The 23335-nt window shown below is 41.0% G+C and overlaps 1 protein-coding gene across 11 annotated transcripts in view; it reads right to left on the bottom strand.

Moving 5' to 3' along the window:
* Positions 1–23335, bottom strand: part of PARD3 (par-3 family cell polarity regulator) — a 627608-nt gene that overhangs the window by 542747 nt on the left and 61526 nt on the right. For all 11 annotated transcript variants that reach the window (XM_039524331.1, XM_039524332.1, XM_039524326.1 and 8 more), the window contains exon 2: positions 6381–6482. In XM_039524331.1, coding sequence (XP_039380265.1) covers positions 6381–6482 — 102 coding nt within the window. The remainder of the gene's footprint in view (positions 1–6380; positions 6483–23335) is intronic.

Raw genomic sequence — 23335 nt, 5'->3', positions numbered from 1 at the left:
TAGTGTAGAATCTGAGCACCTCACAAACTAATAAATTTAACCCTCCCAACATCCTGCGTGATTTCAAATTTTATTACACTCATTTCACAGAAAAGGAACAGACACAGCGAGAAAAGGCCCCAATCTTGCAATGTCAGTCCAGAGTGCTTACTACAGTATCAAGGTTAACATAACACCTAAAAATGACTCAGGAAGTCTGTTGCGGATTTAGCAACTGAACCCGGATCTCCTGAGTCCCAGTCCAGTAAATTCATCTACAAGACCATTACACATTTGCACAATTCTCTGATTTTTTTTTAAGGTGGTTTAAGGTTGTCTATTGCACAACAATTTTGGCTGCAAACAAATATAATCATTTTTCCCAAAACATGAATCTTGTACATCTAGATTATATACCCTCCTTTGTAGCCTAACAGCAGCTTTAATACCCATATTCTATGGTAGCCCAAAAGTTCAAACACAAACCAAAACACCATGTCTTCAGTATACTAAAAAATACAAGAGTTCTTATTTTAACCTGATGTCACACGGAGGCAACTGTTTAAGCCTTACATTTTCTCCTGTTAGGCAAGACATGGCCAGACATTAATTAAGGGGATAAAGAGCCTTTATACAGCTTTAAAATGGGATTTGTGTATAATGCAATTTGTTAGCTCACTGGAAATTTCAGCAATAATTTGATCACTTAACACAGCTCTGGTTTTGAATGTTTCCTGGACTCCATTTCAACAACGATCTACTTAATGAACTTCTCATTTTCACCAACTACATTTCAGACACAAAAACTTTCTCTGGCTTCCTAATCACTAATAAAAAAAATAGTGCCCTATCTGGTGTTTGTAATCACCAATAAAAAGATAATGCCCTGATCTCTTTTGCAACAGCTGAACCAAAGATAATACAAAAAAAACTGCAAAAAAATATGCAGCTACAATGACATGTAAGTATGGAAATTAGTCTAGACACTGCCACTTTGCTGCATTATATTGATGTATTTTGCATCTCTGCATATCATGGTGCACAAATAAAAGATGAAGATTTATGCAGAAGGAAAAAGCTGATGGTGTATTAGGAAACAGCAGACCAACCAAAGAAAGCATGTTCTTAGATTGAGGAATAATTTCAGCAAAGTTACTGTCACAATGTTTTCTTCTACGAGCGTAACCCAAAGACAAGAAACAAACAGCAGTGAATTGAGAAGTAGTACACTTATACTTCGGGAGAAAGCAGTACAAGAACCATGAAAGGCTGATGCTTTCATTCAGCATAAATCTTAAACAATCCAAAGCTACTTAAAATCCAATCTACCATCAGGTAAGCAGACCATCTGAACAACGGCCATATGCCTCATACCCCACAGTAGTTCAACTCCAGAGATAGAGTCACTATTTCTTATTCTCACACTACTCACCATAATGAAATTGTGAGCCTAATTACTGCATTTACCCTTCCCTTGAAGTCAAAGCTGTCATGCAAATGATATGTTGGAGTTACACCAGCCAGAAACCCCAAGTCTCTAAGCAATTCATTTGGCAGCAGCACTAAAATTACTGTGCAAGCCTTGAATTGTGTGTTATTTTTAATTTTTTCAACACAAAAAATATGCCTCATTTCTAAATCCATGCCTAGACGTAATCATTTCACTTAGAACATATCTAACAGACTGGTTTTTATGTTTATATACATATACACATGCTTTTTAAAACAGAAGAGTAAAAGTATTTTTTGCACTTTGTTTTTCTTATAGTGATTTAGTTTTCATAAATGGTGCTAGTCTGAGATCCTGAATAAGTCCTTTTCATTCACACAAGCAAAGCTTGGACAGTAGCACCAACTTCCATGTGCCTCAATCTGACTTGAAAAGACCATAATCAAAAGATGGACAGAAGGGTGGGTGGTTTTTTGTATATGCACGCATATCCACTAGGAACTCAAGTGAGATCACAGAGAATTTTGCACATCATCATCTGATGGCTCTTTGGAAACCTATGAACCGGAACAGAATTTGTTATAATTTTTTTACAGGTGAAAAACATTCGATTAGCAACCTCCTACAGCAATCAGTCCCTAAACCTGTACAATTTAAATAAATCATTAAATATGCAGATGACAGCACTGTAATTTTACACAAAGGAAATAAATAAATTTGTTTTGTGGACCCAAATTAATCTGGAGAATTCCCACTTTGTGCTGTTAATAAAGCAAATACAGCCAATCAAGTTGTGTTGATTTTGTACAATCACATACCAAGGCTAAAGTTCTGCACAGTTCTCCTTATCAGGGCTGCCTAGACAGAAAACCTGCTTAACTCAATTGGTGACTGATAGTGTGGAAGTCTGAATGCCGTACCTTCCAGACTGGTGTTTCTAAGGACTCAAACTATTTTGAAGGTTATTTCAAACAAAGGGGGAAAAGAAAAAAAACTTTTGAGATACTGAAAATTAAACTGCAGTCAAGATTAATCCAAACCCAAAAGGAAGACATATTTGGTATTATGAAATGTGATCAATTTAAATATTTTTCTTTATTTCAAACAGTTTCTAATACACAGAAAAATATTTAAATTGATAAAGTGCATTGTTATATCTGTGAGGAATTAATCTTGACTGCAGTTTAATTTTCAGTATCTCATAAGTAGATTCCTGTTGTTTCTTCCAGCCAAACAATTTTTCAGAAAACTAACCAAAAACTGTTCCGATTGAAAACTGTTTACATATAGATATATAAATAAATACATACATTTTTCAATAGCAATGTTTCCATTATACAATGTTTTTCCACTAACGAAACCGAATGTCTTAGCAATTTTCAAATGAGTGTCTTATTACATAGAAAGAAGCAGGTTTTTGTGCATCTATTAATGTTTTATTATCTAATGGAATGCCGTATTAAATTTTAATCTAACGTAGAGATATTTATACGATGACTAGTTTTACTAAGTAGTCTTTAGGGATCATCCAGTCAGATTACTTTAACAGGTAAATATCCTAATGCCCTCTCATAACTGTTCAAAATTTAAGTTGCTTTCAGGAAAAAACTAAAAACCATCCAAAGCATGATTACCTAATCTGCTTGTATCGAGAAGCAGAAGTTACATACTAGTTTACTATTATACATCAATAAAAGATTTAAAAATATAAATCCACTTTTCAGAAATGAAATTAGAAATAGACTAACACGAGTTTATATTTTATCAGCATGTTGTGATAAGATAAAGTAACTGCAAATGAATTCAATAGTTTAGAGTTGTTAAAAAAAAAGTACCCTCTTGCGAAATATAGCTCCATAAAAAGTCTCCAACATTGCTAACTTTCTCATCATCATGGTAATGCAGTTTAATGTGAATGTCAAATTGATATGCTTCTAAATTAGACTGAATCATGCAGTTTCTATTTTTATGTTAAAATCACTAACATTGAAGTTGTAGTTTCAAAGAGGAAATAAATAACCTAAGCACACAATTAACATTCTAAAGTATATCTCCTCCCCCCACCCCCCGCCCCTATATATATATATATATTCAGGGTTGTTTTTAACATTTCAAATCACTCCAGAGAGAGTCCACTACCACCAATCTAGTCCATTTTATTAAGGTACAAAATAAACCAGAGGATAAGAGGGATGATGAAAAAGATAAAATAAGACTGTCCTAACAAGCTGCATTTTAATTGGAAAGGGACCATCACAAGGACATGTCTTTTTTTATTCCACTTGTAGCAGCTGCTGTCTATAAGGATCTTTATGTGCATTTAAAGCATAACAATTTTTCCATGGAGACACTGGAACTGAAGCAAACATTCTTCACATTACTCCTGGAGTTTACGTTATTTCACTAAAGTAGTTGCCCCTGCATAACATTTAATGTATTTACAATTAAGGCTCCAAAAGAATGTACAGCCCTTAATTGTTTTATATTCTATACTACAATTGTTACATACTTTGTAGCAGAGTTTTGCAAGATAATAGACTTTACAAAAACCTGTATAATGTTTTATATGTATGGCTGCTTAGTTAAAATTAGACCCTTAATAAACTGAAGATATGCAATTTTAGAGTAACAATTAGATACTCCAGGAGCAGGGGAAACTAAGAAAAATGCAATGCTGCCATTTTAAAGATGATTCCTATGTATAGCATTAACGCCAATGAGGATGACTGACCAACTCCACTGTCCTTTGTGTGTTTGAATATCTCTTCCTTGAAAATGAATACACAGATGTTATGAGCTCAGTTCTGCAAGGTGCTCAGTATTCTGGCCCCAGTTCAACAAAATATTTCAGCGTGCGCTTAGCTTTAAGCACATGATTAATTTCAGGCTTCAGTGGTAATTTAAGTGTATGCTTAACTTTAAATATGAGATGTTTAAACATTCTTAAGCACATCATGTTTAAAGTTAAACTTACATGCTTGTCTGGCTAGAGGGCCAATGATGCTCAGCTCCTTGCAATACTGAGCTCTGTATCAGGTTTAACAAACATAAAACAATTAAAACATTTACTATATGTGAAAGAAGCGAGCAACCCAAAACTGGAACAGAATTAGAAAAGTAATTGGTATTCAAAGTGAGTGTAAAAATATCAGAAGATAGGTAATCAAAACACAGTGACTAACGACTGCAGTTCTTGAAAACAATCAAAAGGGAAGGTCAAGCTGGAATGATTAATTCAAGGATAAACTAGTATGGTACAACCTACATACAACATACATTTATATTTCACCCTTCACATCAACATCTCAAGGCTCTTTAAAAAATAAAATGTAAGTGATATATGCAGTGAGTAGAAACTGAGGATAGAAATGCCAGTTTCAGAAAATCAGACAGGAAACAAGCGAGGCAAACCTTCAGAAATGGCGTAAGTTAATTGTCTAAAAGGGATCTTATCCACTTAAGCAGAAAGAGAATACTGTTGTAATAATGGCACTGCTTATTTCAGTGGCAGAGAGAGTTTTTTCCCCATTACTCACGCACATAAAAATACCTACACATAGTTTCAGTATGAAGAGCCCTGCATTGGAAGCCTGCAAGCCAAGGTTAGAGCCAAAGAATGAAACCTTTAAGAAACCAGATGTTAGGTTTCTTCCTTAGGAAGGAGAGGGGTAAAGAGTACATGACTCACGTAAGTTTAACAGAAAACTAGTGTTGATGGTAATACTCGTCCTACCTGAGGCCTGTAAGCAAAGCTGTAGTAGGAAGTGCTTTAGAATGAAATGGTAATGTTACATGGTCTCCAACTGTCATCATTTCTTAGCTGGGCACTATTTTTATGGAGGACATTCCTAAAAACTAGGCACTGTATGCTGTTACTTTATACAGCTTGAGTAACCTTACCATTTCAGACAGTGAGGAGTCTTCCAACCCCCATGATTCCCTGATTTTTAAACTCTTAGTACAACAGTTAAAATAACCCCAATTAGACTCAGTCCCAAGAAAAATATTAAGGACCAAGTATTTATTTCTACATTTGAGTAATTTTCAAGAAAGTTTTCAGATTGCCTGTTGCGGCTCTCAAAAGCAAGTATGTGTCATGCGGTGAAAAGAGCAGGGCCCTGAAAATCGTACCTCTAGATTGAAGGCTCAATCACAGTCCTCAGTAACTCCAATGCAGTGGAGTTGCATCTTCAGTAAGAATTGCTAGGAGCAGAGCTTGGCAGTGAAATGCCAATGTTTAGCATGTTACATAAAACTTCCCAGGCTTACTAATGTAAGTGTTTCCTATTTTATCCAATCTGACTTTGTTACTTAAGACAGTAAAAATGCATCCATCGTCTCAAACAAAAATCCAGTATTAAAGCAAAACATAGCTTAGCTCATTGCAAACAAAACAAATATGCATTACATGTCTGAGATTCTCAAAAATAGGTCCTAAAAGTCTGAACCTACATAAGCAGCCTAATATTTTCACAAGTGCTGGTACCTAGCAGCTCCTAATAAAAATCAATGACTTCTGAAAGTGAAATCAGGGATGCTCAACACTCAAAACTAGGCTACTTACTTACGTGCCTAAACATGGAGTTAGGGTACTAAATTTAAGACATATTTTGGAAAATCTTGTGTATATTTTTTAGGGATTTCCTCTCTCTTCTCATCTTCACTTTCATGTTCCAACTTTATTTATATTGCATAATGAAAGCACCTTAATTTAAATCAAATATTTTATATTACATTTCCAGCTCAATTTTACTAATGTACTTAGCATTTTGTGAAAGCGCCAATATTAGAAAATTCAGGAAAATTACTTTCATGTTGTTTGACTATCACCTTCTTCCATCCCTCCTCTTCTTTCTCCTACCTCATCTTCAGTGTTTACGCTAGAAATATGAAACATGGTGTATTCACATGCAGTGAACCCTGAGCCTGTTTAAGAACAGTCTGTACTCACTCTGTCTTTGTCATCAGCTACGTCACAAAGAGTGTCATCAAGGTCTAGGATTCCTCCATCCCCATGCTCCAGGCGATGTACTTGTATCCAGTAGTTTGGATCCTGTATGCAAAGGAAAAGGATCCATCAGATATTTCAAGTACATATCAGTAAAAGAAGATATTTCCCAAACAGTCAATATGCCCAGTCCTATACTTACTGAAGTTAATGGTAAAGTTTTCATTCAGATTCAACTCTTGTACACCTCTACTCCAATATAACGCGGACCTCGGGAGCCAAAAATCCCTACTGCGTTATAGGTGAAACCCCGTTATATCGGGGTAGTGGCAGTAGGGCTCCAGCAGTGATTTAAAGAGCCCGGGGTTCCAGCCGTGGGGAGCCCCACTGCCCTTTAAATCGCCACCCGAGCCCCACTGCCGGAACCCCGGGGTAGCGGTGGCAGGGCTCCGATAGTGATTTAAAGGACCCAGGACTCCCCACAGCGGCCAGAGCTCTGAGTCCTTTAAAGCGCTGCTGGAGCCCCAGGGTAGCAGCGGCAGGGCTCCAGCAGTGATTTAAAGAGCCCTGGGCTCCAGCTGCTGTGGGGAGCCCAGGCCCTTTAAATCACCATCCGAGCCCTGCTGCTGCAGCTCCGGGGTCGCAGCGGCAGGGCTCCAGCAGTGATTTAAAGAGCTCCAGGCTCCAGCCGCTGCGGGGAGCCTGGGCCCTTTAAATCACCGGCCGAGCCTCGCTGCTGCAGCTCCGGGGTAGCAGCAGCAGGGCTCCAGCAGTGATTTATAGGACCCGGGGCTGCCCGCAGGAGCCAGCGCCCTGGGCCCTTTAAAGTGCCACCCAAGCTCTGCTGCCAGAGCCCCGGGGTCACCACGCTATATGCAAACATGCGCTGTATTGGGTCACGTTATATTGAGGTAGAGGTGTACATAAAACTTTTGACCCTCGTACACAAGTGAATCATGTAAAGCAAAAGATTTTTCTTTCTGATAGCATCAGTGCTTCTATGGTCCCAATTACTGTAGTATCTGAGCACCTTACACCACTACTGTGGGATGGGGCATAATAGTTCTGCCCTGTCTTAGAACAGCTTTTTTAGGTGACAAAAAAATTTCAGAAATGTCTCCTCAGACTGAAGTAGTCCAAGCACTTCGGTCAACAGGCCCCTATGAAGAGAAACTCTCTCTATACACCAATACAAGGTTCATCAAAAAACCTTTCAGAGACATCACGTCAATCCCCAACAATGTTGTTTCACATATTATTGCTATATAAGACATGTATGTCTCATATAGTGTATACATTCTGTATTTTGAAGGAAGGATACCATAATTTACCAACAAATGGGGATATAGGCTTCCACAACTTCCCCCACCCTTGTACCACACAAGCAGAATCAGAAGAATGGTACTGCATCAATAGAGGTACATGCCCATTTCCCCACAGAAATCTACTGTACTGAGCCTGGATTACTACATTTGTTATTCTAAGAGAGATCATTTTTATAGTGAAAAATTCTATTATGGCCACAGAGGGCTGGACATGACATAATATCTAACTTTTTTTTTGCATCTTAGCTAGCCCACCTGCGTAACAATGACAACACTCTGAGCTGTTGTTCAATGTCTAACATTAGGACAAATTCAATACATTTCATCTGGTGGACAGTTTTCAAAACTGAGTAATGGGTTTGGGTGCCTCAATTTTGGGGGACCCAATATATTACACCTTAAAGAGACCTGATTTTCAGAAAGTACTGACCACCCATCTTTTAAACATGAAATACTTAAAAGGGGTCTGAAGACAGGCCCCCAAAAACTAGGGCATCCAAAAGCTTGTCTTATAGTAGGAATGGACTAAATATTTTATGAACACATCTTGAAATTCCTGTGGTATTACCCACCACTTAAATGAAGGAAACAAAGCATATGTTTTCACAAAAATCTCTCAAAACGTTTTAATAGCTCTGGGTGTCCCAGTCATAATGTCTGTTCTGCATCTGGCTTAATCAGATTGTAAGGTCTTTGAGGTTGGGGCTGTCTCTAGGTTGTATCTTGTCCACGCCAAGGGCACTGTCGGTGCTGAACGAACGAACAAACAAACAAACAACGATAACATTCCTAGGCAGTGGGTCACAAATCTGTTACACATGGATCTGACATCAAGAGCATGTATTACACAGTCTCTGACTGAGATCAGGGATACTGTGGAATTTTTTAAACAGAGGCTGTTTTTCAAGTTAATTGCTGGAGCATATGAAGTTTCAAAAGGACTTATCCTCAGCGACATTATCTCAACTTCCCATTTGGATTGCTGAATAATTAAAATTATGAATTACCATTAACTTTCAAAGTTGCCTACAAAATATTAAAAGTTAAACTACTGCAGTTCAAATTACCAGTTTTTCAAACTCAAAGCTACACTGCTACCAACAGGGAGAAAGGTACAAGGCAAAAATCACTGATGTGTGGGAGGCAGAGCTCTTGGAAGAAGGGCTTTTTTCTCATTTTCATATGTGAAGGACTGGAGTTGGGGAGGCAGGAAGATCATCCCCACCCACATATCCCGTTTTAACATGGCGTGGGGCCAAAATATTTGAGAGGCGATTTCTTGCAAGGTAGAAAGAAATGCTAGTAAGCAAGCGCTTTTACTGGAAAACAGCCCCCACTCCCTCCATTACACTTCCACTTCTCTTTTCCTTTGCTGTAACGTATTGATTCCCATCCTTCTTTGTCCTCTAGGTCAGTGCTTCTCAAAGTGGTGGTCCGCGGACCAGTGCCAGTCCGCGAGCCATCGGCTGCCAATCCGCAGCGAGTTTCCTCATAAGAGCGTCGAAAAGGATAATAATATGGCACCGGTCCCTGGCACATTGGAAAAAAAAATTGCCGGGCCCCCACATCAGATAGCTTGAGAAGCACTGCTCTAGGTCTCCATTGCCGTACCCCACTTTCCCTTCCTTTGCCGCCTCAAAAGGCTACAAAGAACTTTATTAGTAACACAATCTAGCCTGCCCTCATGCACAGTCGCATTTTACACAAAGCAACACTGTTTACAGCAGCACAAACACAACATGTACAGGCCTTGGTTTCATGCCTCTGCTGCCACTGCCACAGGGAAAGGGGTACTTTGAACAGGTATAACCTAAATTTAAAAGATCTATACATGCTTGGCTCTCTAACTATGTTTGCTCTGCCTTCCATGCAGCATCTCTCATGTGAATGCCTAAGAATCTTAGGACCCCCATTTGGATGAAAAGGGAGATATGCAAGGGAGGTCATAGCCCTACAATTCCCATAAATTCATTGCTATTGTTACACCTTGGGAGAAACTGCATGGAAAGCAGAGAAATCATACGTAATGAAAGTCAGAGGGAAAAGTAATATTTCTTATTCCTCTCGATTTTCATTTTAAGTGACTGGTCTAGTCAAATGACATGCCTAAAATGAATAAGGTAGTTTCACAGGGATCTGGTCATACACACATTGACTTTAGTATCACCGGAAATCAATGGAAAACCAGTTTTGAGTTTACATGCTTTAATGATTTGGGAGGAATTAAATTGCCTAGAGACTTTTACTGAGCTCATTTATGCTGTGCATTCATTTTTAGGCTTTCGCCTATTTCTCACCGCCCTATCCTAAAGATCAGATTTTAGAATTGTATTTTGTTAAATGCTATTCTTCTCAGAAATGTAATCCCAGTTAGTGATCTTAAAATATTTAACAACTATTAAATGCAAAAACATTTCACAAAAAACATTCTTGAAGCCAGAATACACTGTTCCTGCAGTTTTGACTAAGGGCTAGTCTACACTGGCAATGCTAAAGCACTGACACCGCAGCGGTCTAACGTGGCTTGTGAGGTTGCAGCACGGCGCTCTAAAAAACCACCTCCACAAGGGGCATAGCTACCAGCTCTGGTAAACTGTCTACACTGGTGCTTTACAGCGCTGAAACTTGCTGCACGCAGGGGGGTGTTTTTTCACACACCTGAGCAAGAAAGTTCCAGCGCTGTAAATTGCCACTGTAGACAAGCCCCGATTTACCTAATACACAGCTTCCCCCTTATTGTAACCGCCCTAGTGACATCATCACTTATACAAAATAAAGTTTTCTACAAGTACCAGCTCAACATACCACATCACTACTGTGAGGTACAGGGCTTTGGACAATACTGGCAAACACTGTACCATCATTTTTATAGCTGTTTAATTAACAAATATCAGCATTTTCTCATATCATCATAAATGTACCAGAAACACAATTTTTACACTTGCGAAAATGAACGTAACACTTTCTGTTTAGAGAAACATTACACAACAAGGCAGCATTCCCTCCTCCCTAGCTCCACTCCCCATTTGGCAAGGCAATACCAAGTTATAGAGCTATTTCCATATACAACCTACATTTTAACTACTGAGTTGACCCAACTGAAATACCCAATCAGAAAAGCTTTTAATATCAGCCAAGTGCAACAAGATTTAGCTAAAACTGTGTACACATATAAAACTTAATGGGTAGATTTTAGACCAGATTGTATATGAAGATTACAGAGAGTTTCTACATTAAGATTGTGACCTACTTTGCCTTTTGTTTGTGAAAGGGGATGAAAACACTTCATTCCTATGTAATTTGTCTATATATGGAAAATTCTATAGTAAACAGGAGAGCTCAAGTTTGCTTTAAATTCTTCTCTGAAATTACTTTATGGAAAACAAACACTCCTCGTTGCTATTGGACCTTTTGGGGCACATATACCCGGAAGTGATTATACCAAAGAGAGTATTCATGTGTGCTTTTGTTTAATTTGAGCATGTAATGTTTCACTGTTTATAAAAAGATCAGGCAAACCTATCAGCTTATACACACTGTCCTCATGTTCCTCATCTGGCAAGCTCTAGAACAAAGTCCAAAGAAAACATACCATTGTAAACTCAACTTTCAAACTAGTAAACAGTAGAGAAGACAGTTTCTCATCTCACACTCCACTATGTAAAGCATCTCTACCTCTGGTATCAGAACAAACACTGTCACGGGATTGAATACAAACAGCTGGGTTTTTAAGGCTTGACAGAATTGACAGGCTACAATAAGGTTTACACTTCAAAACATAACAAGTCACTTATTACAGTGACTCATTACCCCAGCTCAAAGACTCAACTGGGATTTGAGATATAAGCCAAACTTTATTGCAATCTGGAAATGAGAAAACTATTTTACAGCGAACAAGAACCAACCTGCTTTTTCAACCCCATCATCTGAACCCTAACTGTTCTTGGCAAAATCGCTTAACCTCTCTAGCCTTTGTTTCCTGTCTGTAAAATGGGGATATTACAGACAGGGTACAGATGCAAGAGTGGCTAAATCCACAAAAACAGCCAGCATTAAACTGAACTCTGGTATTTCTGGAGGTTTATCCTGTTCTCAAACAGTGTGCACGTTAATAAAAGGGCAACATAGCAAACACACAAAATTACAGGATCAATAATGGAATGACAACATCAAAAACACAATTGCTGCCCTTATGCTACATCATATGCCCAACCTACGCAGCTAAGATACAAGCTGCATTCTTCCACCAATTAGCAAGTATTTCGTTTTTAAAAGGTGCTTTTCTCTTCTGTGAGAAATGTCAAAGGAAAAAAAAACTTAATTTCATGCACCGCATATATTTTATAGTTTACTCCACAAAACCTGAGTTGAGTCTATTGTGGTTCTTCCTGTTTGACAAGCCACTAACACAAAATATAGGTCAGCAAGACTAGACAAGAAATACCTAAAATAAGTTTGGCAAGAGCTTACACAGACAAGATCTGCTAAGTAAATATGAAACAACAATAAATCTTTTCATTTAAGTTTTCTCTATACCATGTGGAGACAGTCATTTCTCGATTCTCCTTTGCTCCCTGTGATTACTCTACGTTTTACAACGTTTATCTACATGCCTTTTGAGCAATGGAAAAGATTGTAGTTTCTAGAAATAGATACGGCCAAATGAAAACACAAGATCCTACCACCACTGAACTTTGTGAGTAACTGAAATCCAGAACTGAGTCCAAACTTTGGCAATGGTCTCTATCTATATTATACAGCAGAATAAACAAACAACTGGTCCAAAAACCTCAGCTTTGGAAATATTCAAAACTAGGATATAAATTGTGTAGTTTGAGCCCATCCATAGTATTTACTACCTTCAAAAGACACTAGACCAGTGGTTCTCAAACTGTGGGTCGCGATCCCATTTTAATGGGGTCACCAGGGGTGGTGTTATAGTTGATGGGGCTCAGGGCTGAAACCAAAGTCTGAGACCCACTTTCCAGGGCTGAAGCCCTCAAGCTTGGCACCCCCCAGGGCAGCGGTGCTTGGGCTTTGCCCCCCTGCTCAAGATGGTGGGGCTTGGGCTTCGGTCCCCCCTTCCCAGGGTCGTGTAATAATTTTGGTTGTCAGAAACGGGTCACGGTGCTATGAAGTTTGAGAAACCCTGCACTAGACTAAATTCGGCCTTCAGTTGCACTCAAATACAATGCCACTCTCTTCAGCATGACTGCAAGTGTGGCACTGCATATCTTGACCAACTATGGGTTTCATTCACAGCTAGGGAACAACACTGAGTATTTCTTATCTAATGTTAATAAAACACCTCCAAAGTAAATTATTGGAAGAATTACTGAAAATATTATTTTAGCTTAGATGGAAGACTTATTGGACCATAACCCGGCCTTCAGCACTCAGTGAGTTTTCATAGCAAGTGGCAAACCCTTCTGATCAGTGCTTTGGGACACTCTGAAAGGCATTCTGTGTCATTGTATGTCTGGGTTACAGTGAAGCAAGAAGCACTACAGCATAGTGTCCTAAAATGAAATCTCTCCAATTAGAGATTCCTCCAGTAGTGACTCTTGAAGCTGTACTCTGCTCAGCCCACATGGAAAGTGATTTTTACCCAGCACCATTAAATAAGCGGGAATTCTATTACAAATCAGCTAACACCAATGCTGCAATAAAAATTCTCAAGGTGCTCCATTCTGAACCTATACAGACATCTGATGTGTGTCTATCAGGCTGTGTGTCACGTTATTTGCTGTGTATTAAAAATGCATCTATAAAAGATTATGATTTAAAGCTGTCCTGCTGCAATACCTAGACCAAATAAGCCCTTTTTTAAAAAACTGAAAAACGGTGAAGATGCAAATACATGGAATCTTAAGTGGAAATGCCACTTTTTAAAATGTACCAATACCAAGAACTAAATATATTTTAAAATGATATTTAGAAAATTGTTTAAGAAATTTTCTCAGGAAAATATTTTTATAGCAATATCTACTTAGAGTCAATAACAATTTAACACATATGGCTACTCAGCACAATAACATTTTGGTGAAAGTTTAAATTTAACTCTTTGAAGTAGAATTAGGTTTTTTAAATTCATACTTAGCTATTCAGAACTAGGATTTTTAGAACTCTGGCAATTATATTCACTCGGTAGTTGATGCTAACCTCAGAGTTCAATGAACTTTTTAAGTTTTCAACACAACAGGTATCAAGTTGCATTTTATTACAGCAACAGGTTAAATTACACTGCTCTAGAACAATTTAGTTCTTTTGGGAAGGGTAAATCAGTAAGGCGCAATTATTTTGTAAAAGCTATGTGGATGTTTTTAGCATAGTTCAAACAATGCGCAGATCTGGCCAGTTCAGTTCATTCAATTCAAGGGCACTGGTAATGCTAAACTTGAAATTCAATGCAATAATACAGTCGTGTAATCATTGCATCACACTCCTCAAGTCTAAGGAGTTTTTTCCTGTGTACCCCACCCAGTTATATAGTCTACCTAGCTGTGCTCTGAAAATTACTTAAATTTTACCTTTGTAAACACTTCACTTTCCACCTCAGAGTTTTTCTATAATTAAAGACGATAAATATTTTGTTAAGTGAACATTCACCTAGAAAGTGAACACAAGAACAGATAGTCCAACAAAGCTAGTAAGTGGTTTACATTTTGTTTATTCCACATTGATTACATAGAAAAATAAGACGTACTCAGGATAAACTGAGAATGCCATCACTGTAAGTAACCTTTTACTATTTTATGACTAAATGATTATACTCTCCCAGATAATGGAAAAAAGAAGCATATGCAGAGGATAGAATATATAGGAAAAAGCAATGGAAATGATGTCTGTTAATGGCATAGAAGATTATTTCCTACTCCTTTAGTTCTAAATATTTGTATGTACTCTGTTTTCATAAAAGTCTATCCTTTCCAAAAGAGTACAAAGGAGTTTCTAGTCGTGAAGGAAAGTTACTGTAAAACTGCTTGTTTTCTGGAATATTTTAATTCAACCTGTTCAAGAGGAAGGCAATTACAGCTTCTCAGTTCAGAAAATGATACCTGTGTTGGGACAACAGAAATAAGTTTCCTAAGACTTCCCAGTTTAAAGCTTTTTATTGTGACATTCACAACACGCACAAGTTTTAGAAACAATCTAATCTCAGTCTTCCCTTTATTAATATACTTATTATTTTTTCATATGATGTCATGACCAGATAATACAGCAATGAGCATCAGCATACTGTTCCTTCCAATACATATACTATGGAATATACCTCTGTATTTGTTTAACTAAAACAAAATGATTCCTGGTTGTTAAAATGTCTTGAGGTGGCCAGCAGAGAGCAGCGTTTGCATTACTGTTCACTCACTGCTAAGAGAAATTCCAACATTACTTCTTTCAGACAACAGGAAAATTGGAGGTACCCAAAATTAGATGTCATTTATTCAAATAAAGCCATCAGAGTTTGTGTGCATTGTCAATATCACCCTTATAAAAGTGTGACTTTTTAAATATTAAATTTCCTTGCATCAAGTAATTCTTGTCTGAAATTATTGGGGGTTTTCTTATATACACAAGAACTTCAAAAAGTTAGAATGTTTTAGAGGTTTCGAATTTCCAATTCTATTAATGATTGCTTTACTTTTACAATACTTCAAATAGTAAATGCAAGCACTTTTTTCTAATAGCTGTTTAAAATTGTCTGGAATGTAAGAATACATACTGTGCTGTTATCTGCACTATTCCTGAATATTTTCACAACAGATAACACTTTTATGGCAAAAGCGTACATACATTAAAAATAAGACAAAATAATCAGCCTGGAGTGTGTACCAGAACTATCTGTTCAAGAACATAGCACAAAACAAACCACAAACATTGAAGAACAGTAACAGGCTGAAATGAAAATAATGGTTAATTTAAAAACTGTAATACATCTGAAAATTTGCCAATAAGTTTATTCATTTCCATGTCTACCTCTGTTCTATGGGAGGGAACTTTCAGAACAAACTTCCAGGTGCCAAAGAAAAGCCGCAAACAGCTTTTAAGATCAGATGGATTCTAACTATTTTCCACAGCCAAACAACCTAGCAAGAGCAAATATTATAGTTCAAATTACATCTCATTAATTTCATCTCTCTGATGGAATTCCAAATAAGACCCACCATGAAACAAATACGTCAGCTGCAAGAAAAAAAAGTTTAAGCATGTGTAAGCATTCAACAATAGGAGAACACTTGAATCTCTGGTCACTCAACAACAGACCTCAAATTGGTGATTCTTCAACAAAAAAAACTTCAAAAACAAAAACAGACTCCAACGTGACGCTGCAGAACTGGAATTAATTTGCAAACTAGATACCATCAGATTAGGCCTGAATAAAAACTGGGAGTGGTTGGGTCATTACAAAACCAAAACTTAATTTCCCCAATACTAATTTCTCCCTACGGATACTCACACCTTCCTGTGAACTGTCTGTAATGGGCCACTTTCTTACCACTTCAAAAGTTATTTCTCCTCCTTTGGTATCCTGCTGTTAATTGATTTCTCTCGTTAGACTGACTTAACACTTGGTAAAGCAACCCCCATCCTTTCATGTATTTATACCTGCTCCTGTATCTTTTACTCCGTACATCTGATGAAGTGTGTTCTAGCCCATGAAAGCTTATGCCCAAATAAACGTGTTAGTCTCTAAGGTGCCACAAGGACTCTTTTTGCATTCAGCAATAGTTATTTCAACATACGCACACTGAACTGCTCTCTGAAGACCTAACTCTACAAGATGGGGAACTTTAATGGGAGTTCGAGGTGCTCACACACATCATAGAACAGCCATTCTCAAATGGTGGTGTGAGGGGGGACTTGATATGTGAGCTGGTGGCTGTGACCTCTCTAAAATCCCTGGACCCTGTGAGGGTCCTGCTCAAGGGCAGGAAAGACCAGCTCACTGACTTCCCCTTTTCCTACTGCTGATTCTATCCCTCCCTCCCACCTCCCAATCCTAGAGCTGCTCCTTACGCCATCTCTCTTCTGTCTCGTGCACCATTTGGCTCCAAAACAAGTGAAGTGGGGAGCTTCAAGAACCTATGGAGCAAATCTTCTCAACCCTCAGAGCTGAGCACTGCACAAACACAGGGGAAAGCAAAGAGGACGGACAGACCCTTTCACTCCATGGCATCAGCCAAATCTCGCACCTTTATCTACTACGATCTGCAACCCACAAAATGGTCAAAAAATTGTTCTTTGGATTTGGGGATATGGTAGACTGTGGGATGAATTTCTGGTCATTTCTGTACATTGTGGATGAAAAAATTGAAGTTCCATGGCTTTAGGAGAAACTCCTAAAGAAACTCAGGCACCTTGCCACATCAGCATATTTTTCTTTTTACACATGTACTTTTTTTTTTAAACACACACACACACACACACACACACACACACAGGCTGCATAACACTTCCCACTACTACCTGTGAATGGCAGCAACATCTAATACTAAGCTCTGCTCAGTGGAACATTTTATTTTCTTTCTAGACAAAGAATCTTACCCCTTTCCTACTTCACTATAGTGACTTCATACAATGAAAGGCCATCAAAGTTGAAATTTGGATACCTGGGCTATGTCACATTTCTAAAAACGAACACAGAAGGCAAAGAGGGTATTATTTATGGAACAGAAAGTAATGCTAATTTTTCCCTCCATATCCACTTTCAATAGTAACAATAAATTACTTGTCAATGTAATGTGAGAAATTAAAAGTTTCAATGCTCATTACAAAATTAGTACTTATTCATTTTCTCATGTTAAACAACATAAATTGATCATTAGCCCATTTCAGAACTAGATCTGTGCCTAAAAACCTAACACAATCCACTGAATTGAACTGGCAGTCATGGTCAATTAACTGGCTATTCCTTGGATCTCATTTTAATAGCAAGAAGTCTTAATTTAAAATGCTAAATTTACTTTGGCTGGTAAAGGGCATTCAGGCATGGTGTCTGACTTTTACAGATTATCAACTATATATAAACCTACTCACTCTTGTGTAGAAGACAGAGTCCACACAATTAATGATTTCTTAAACTTCTTCTCTTGCTCACTTGGGATCAACACCTAAATATATTCTTATTTCCCACCCAACAGCATTAACTAAAAATACGGACTGTCCCTCAGGCAAAATTTTATCAAGTTATCTCAGTCCGACTTGGAGCTTTGGATTTTCATCCACTCCTTCTTTATGGGGCATACAGTCAAGTGGATAAGGTAGGGGTGGGCAAACTTTTTGGCCCGAGGGCCACATCTGGGTAGTGAAATTGCATGCAGGGCCATGAATGTAGGGCTGGGGCAGGAGGGTGTGCAGGAAGGGGCTCAGGGCAAAGGGTTGGGGCACAGGAGGGGTGTAGGGAGTACAAGGGAGCTCAAAGCAGGAGGTTGGGGTGCAGGGAGTGGTGTGGAGTGCAGCATGGGCTCAGGGCAAGTGGCTCAGGGCAGGGGGTTGGCGTGAGGCAGGGGGCTCAGGCAGGGTGTTGAGGTGCAGGGAGGGGTGCCGAGTGCAGCATGGGCTCAGGGTAGGGGGTTGGGGTGCAGCAGGCAGCTCAGGACAGGAGGTTGGAGTGCAGAGAGGGGTGCCGAGTGCAGCATGGGCTCAGGGCAAGGAGTTGAGGTGCAGCAGGGGGCTCAGGGCAGGGGTTGGAGTGCAGGATAAGTGTGGGGTGCGGCAGGGGGTTGGGGTGCGGGGTGTACAAGGGGGCTCAAGGCAGGAGGCTGGGGTGCAGGGAGGGGTGCAGAGTGCGGCAGGTAACTCAGGGCAGGGGGTTGGGGTGCAGCAGGGGGCTCAGGGCAGGGGGTTGGGGTACAGGATAGGTGCGGGGTGCAGCAGGGGGTTGGGGTGTGGGCTCCAGCACAGCACCACTTACCTGGAGTGGCAGTGGCCTGCAGTGGGGCTAAGGCAGGCTCCCTGCCTGCCCTGGCCCCGCGCCGCTCATTGAAGCAGCCAGCACGACATCTCTGTGGCCCCTGAGGCTGGGGGGGCAGAGGGCGCCACGCACTGCCCTCACCTGTAGGTAACTCCCCAGAAGCTCCCATTGGCCACGGTTCCCTGGTCCCGGCCAATAGGAGCTGCAGGGGGCGGTGCCTGCAGGCAAGGGCAGTGCACTTGTTCCCCCCCATGAAATCTGTATAGTATAGTATAAAAGTACACAAAAGACCAGATTTCATGGGTGGGGTGGGGAAAGAGATCAGATTTCATGGTCCATGCCGTGTTTTTCCATGGCCATGAATTTGGTAGGGCCCTATTAATAACGAAGGGTAAAGCAGGAAGCTTTGCTGGGGGAAAAGGTTGACACATTGTACTTACCATGAATACTAAAATTATCTTAATTTAAATCTTGGAAGATTGTGTTATATTTTGTTATTGAAAGTGAAAAATAGCTTTTTTCCAAACACTTGAGTAAAAATTGAGTGCAGTAATTTCTGCTTTAAAAAACTAAACAGAAAACTCTCCACCCCCTGACCCACCACACACACTTCTCATGCATGTCACTTGGGGGGAGGGGAGGGGAGAGGAGAAATACAGGTAAGTAGATGACCTGACTCATGAAACTGGAGGATGGAAAATGCTGATTGCTTCTAAATGCACCTACAGGGAACTGAATGCAAGACCTGAAAGACTTTAAGTATGAGGAGATTCTCTAAGATATCAGGGATTCCAGCGGAATCCAGAGACAATTTGCACTGATGAGCCCAAGCAGAGAAACACTCTATTTAGACGCGTAATAGCTTCTTGTAGAACCTTTTCCGCTTTGGTTAAGGATGGATTGCACACTCTTGGAACATGAGCATTCTTTCTCCAATGCCCACCCAAATATCAGACTGAGTTGCAGACCCCAGACTGTGATGTGTGATCTTGCCCTGGTGTTGTATTAGAAAGCCTGTGGATGTTCATGGGTGTTTCATTAAGAGCTTCAACAGATCTGTGATCCACAACTGTCTTGACCAGTTGGGCAGGATGAGGATGACTAGAACTTTGTCCCAGCGTATCTTCCACAAAACCTGTGGTATCAAAGGAACTGGAAGAAAAACATACCCCACGTGACCCTTCCACAACATCAGCAGGACATCTCCCAAGGAGTCTCTGCCTAAGGCTGCTCTGGAGTGGTAACGAGGAACTTTCCTGTTCACCTATGAGTAAGGCTATGTTTTGGTCTCGGATATTTTTAGTAAATGTCATGGACAGGTCACGGGCAGTAAAAAAAATTGGTAGCCCATGATCTGTCCATGACTTGTATTATATACCCCTGACTAAATCTTAGGGGCGGGGGCAGCCCAGGGGTACTGCAAGTGCTTTGGGGGAGGACAGCGCAGCAGGGGGCACGGGTGCTGGAGGGGCAGGCGGCAGCACATGGCCCTGGACCCCTGCTGGTGCTTGGCAGTGGGGGGTTGGCAAGGCTGCCAGGCTCCTACCTGACTCCGCGCCTCCCCAGAAGTGGCAACATCCCCCTCCCTCTGTTCCTAGGTGAAGCCATGGCCAGGCAGCTCTGCACACTAACTCTGCCCTGAGTGCCAGCTCCACAGCTCCCAATGGCCGGGAACCACTATCAATGGGAGCTGTGGGGGTGGCGCCTGTGGGCAAGGGAAGAATCTAGAGACCCCGGCTGTGCTGCGCTTCCACCTAGGACCAGAGGGATGTCGCTGCTTCCAGGGAGCCCCCCCAAGGTAAGCACCACACAGTGACCTCACCCCCTCCCGCATCCCAACCCCTAGTCCTGATTCCCACACACTCCTGCTGCTGCAGGGGAGGGGCAGTGGCCCGAGACTGCCCCAGTAGCAGCTGGTGCAGCTGACACAGGGGCTGCCTGAGCTCCTCTGGCGGCCCCTGGGCCAAGCACACGAGCCACTGCAGAAGTCATAGAGGTCATGCCATGACTTTGTGACAAACCTGCAGCCTTACCTGAGGTGAAAGGTTCCATGCCAGCATTCCCCATTGAGCAAAGATGTTGAGAACCAAATCATGAGTCTCACAGAAAAGTGTCTGCTTAGGTAGCCCACTAGGGAATTTTGCATCCTGGTAATAATGCTGCTGTTAGGGTTACGTGATGTTTGATGCACCAGTTCCACAGAGTGTCTGCCTCTATGCAGAGAGAGAGAGAGAGAGAGAGAGAGAGAGAGAGAGAGAGAGAGAGAGAGAGAGGAGATCTCATTCCCCCTTGTTATTTATATAAAATACTGCTTCCACATCATATTATCCGGCATCATCTGAACAGGTTTGGACTGGATGAGTGGGAGAAAGGCATTGCAGGCTTGATAGACTGCCCCGAGGTCTAGTAAGCTGATGTGTGTACTGGACTCCCAGGAGTCCAGCGGGCATCCAGATGCCCTGTGCCATATGATCATCCTTGTGCGCACCCCAACCCAAGAGGGAGGCAACAGTAATAATGGCTGCCTTGGGTGTGGATGTGAGGAAAAGGATCCCTACCTGAACATTCTCTAGTTTTGTCCACCTGACAAAAGAGCCTAATACCTTGGGTGGAACTGACACCTTGTCATTTATGGTGAGTGCACCAAGACAAGCCGGGATAGTAGGCATCATAATGTAGTCTGGTGAATGATGTGTGCATGAGGCTATGTGGCCAAGGAGGGAAAGGCAAGTTCTGATGATGTCCTGTGTCTGATAGTGACCTTGTGTATGAGAGTTCTCATGGCCTGAAAACTCCTGAGAGGCAGATATGTTCTTGCAATAGCAGAGTCTAACATTGCCCCTATGAAGTCTATGCACCTCATGAGGGTCAATGTGGATTTTTCGTGAGTGACACAGACACCTAGGAAAGTAAAAGTCTGAACAGACCACAGGTTGCCCTGTGGACCTCCTTGTAGGAGTTGCTTGTGAGAAGCCAGTCATCAAGGTATGAGAAGACTATAAATCCTTCTCTTCTTATCCAAGCAGCCACCACTGGACGGCCTTTTGTCAACATTCTGAGTGCTATGATCAGACCAAAGGGGAGTACTCTGAATTGGTAAAGGTCTTGATCGAAGAGGAATCTGAGGAACCTTATGTGGGCTGCCTGCATATCTGTATGAAAACATGCATCTTGCACGTGGAGAGCTGTGAACCATGTGTCCTCCTCTAATGAATGAATTATTGGTGCCATGGATATCATGCAGAATTTTAGTTTTTGGATTAACTTGTTTAACTGACATCAAGAATTGGCCTCCATTCTTCTTGGTGATCAAGAAGTAAGGAGAACAGAATAAACATCTGTGGTGTTGAGGTGAAACATTTTCTATGGCTCCCCTGAAGAGCAAGGAGTTCTCCTTCTGTCATAAAATCTCCTTGTGAGAGTGATCCCCGAAGAGGAAGTAGGTCCATGGGAAGAATTTTTCAGAAACTCAATTAAATAAGCACCATGGATAACCTCCAACATCCATTTGTCTGTAATCAGGGCCCTCCAGTTTTTGACAAATTGAGTAAGGCAGCCTTCAAACATCTAAACAGAGGAATGAAGAGGCATCAATAAAGGGACAGAGCTCTTGACATGCCCATCAAAAGAAGTAGCAGTGGATGCTGCAGAGGCTGGGTTCCTGTGTATATAAACCCTCTGTATCTTTTGTGGTACTCCTGAAGACACTGATGATAAAAGGACTGAGGAGGTGGTCTTGCCTGATATCCCTATAAAACTTCCTCTTGGGGGCAGAGGTATAAACGCCCAGCGAGCAAAGCACTGTTCTTGAGTCTTTGAGGGACTGGAGAGAATCGTCCATTTTCTCCTGGAATAGCTTGATGGTATCCCAGGGCAGCTCTTGGATGGTACTCTGCACCTCTCTAGCGAAACCTGAGGGTTGCAACCACAAGTTGCATGTACTGCAGTTTGGCCACCAATTTGCCATCATCCACTAAGGTCTGGAAGTGGGCTCCATCCTTCTCTAGGAGCTTGTCCTTAAACTCTAGAAATCTAGCATAACTAATATCACATTTGACCAAAAGGGCCTGATAATTAGAGATCCTGAACTAGAGGAAGGTGGAAGAGAAGACCTTTCTTCCCAGAAGGTCGAGTGTCATGTGTCCCTTAGCAGAGCAAATAGTCTTTGGGTGCTGTTGCTTAGCTGCCTGCATCACCATGGAGTTTGGCAGAGGGTGAGAGAACAACAACTCCCTGCTTGGACATAAAGTAGTACTTCATGGCTCTCTTAGAGGTGGGAGCACAAGAAGCCGGGGTCTACGATAGCCTCGCTGACTGGGAGGGGCACTCTACTGGGGCTGGAGGTCTGCAGAATGTCTAGTAAACAAGACATGCTGAGGTACCTGAATTTCCTCCAGCTGGATTTGTAGCTCTGCCACTATCCTGTGCATTACTCTTAGTATTGTTTAAAGTCATCCGGTGGAGAGGGAGCAACCGCCTCATCCAGTCTCATGATGAAAAAATGGGTCTGGAACTGTCAGATCCGGCTCACCATCCTCCTCTGAATACTCCGACGGGGCCAGTTGTGTATATAAGACTTATGTACTGATCCTGGGTGTCTGGGGTAGGGCTTTGAGAATGTCCAACATTGCCTATAAGATGGTTCCAATAGTAGAGAGGGACCCCATGACATAGGGTACCACCCGTCCCCTGGCCAGTCGTGTCTGGTTGGAGGTCAG

The sequence above is a fragment of the Mauremys reevesii genome, linkage group 2, assembly GCF_016161935.1.
Source record: "Mauremys reevesii isolate NIE-2019 linkage group 2, ASM1616193v1, whole genome shotgun sequence".
NCBI classification, from domain to species: domain Eukaryota; kingdom Metazoa; phylum Chordata; order Testudines; family Geoemydidae; genus Mauremys; species Mauremys reevesii.
The sequence above is the reverse complement of the archived record's forward strand: the minus strand, read 5'-3'. Positions and strand labels throughout refer to the sequence as shown.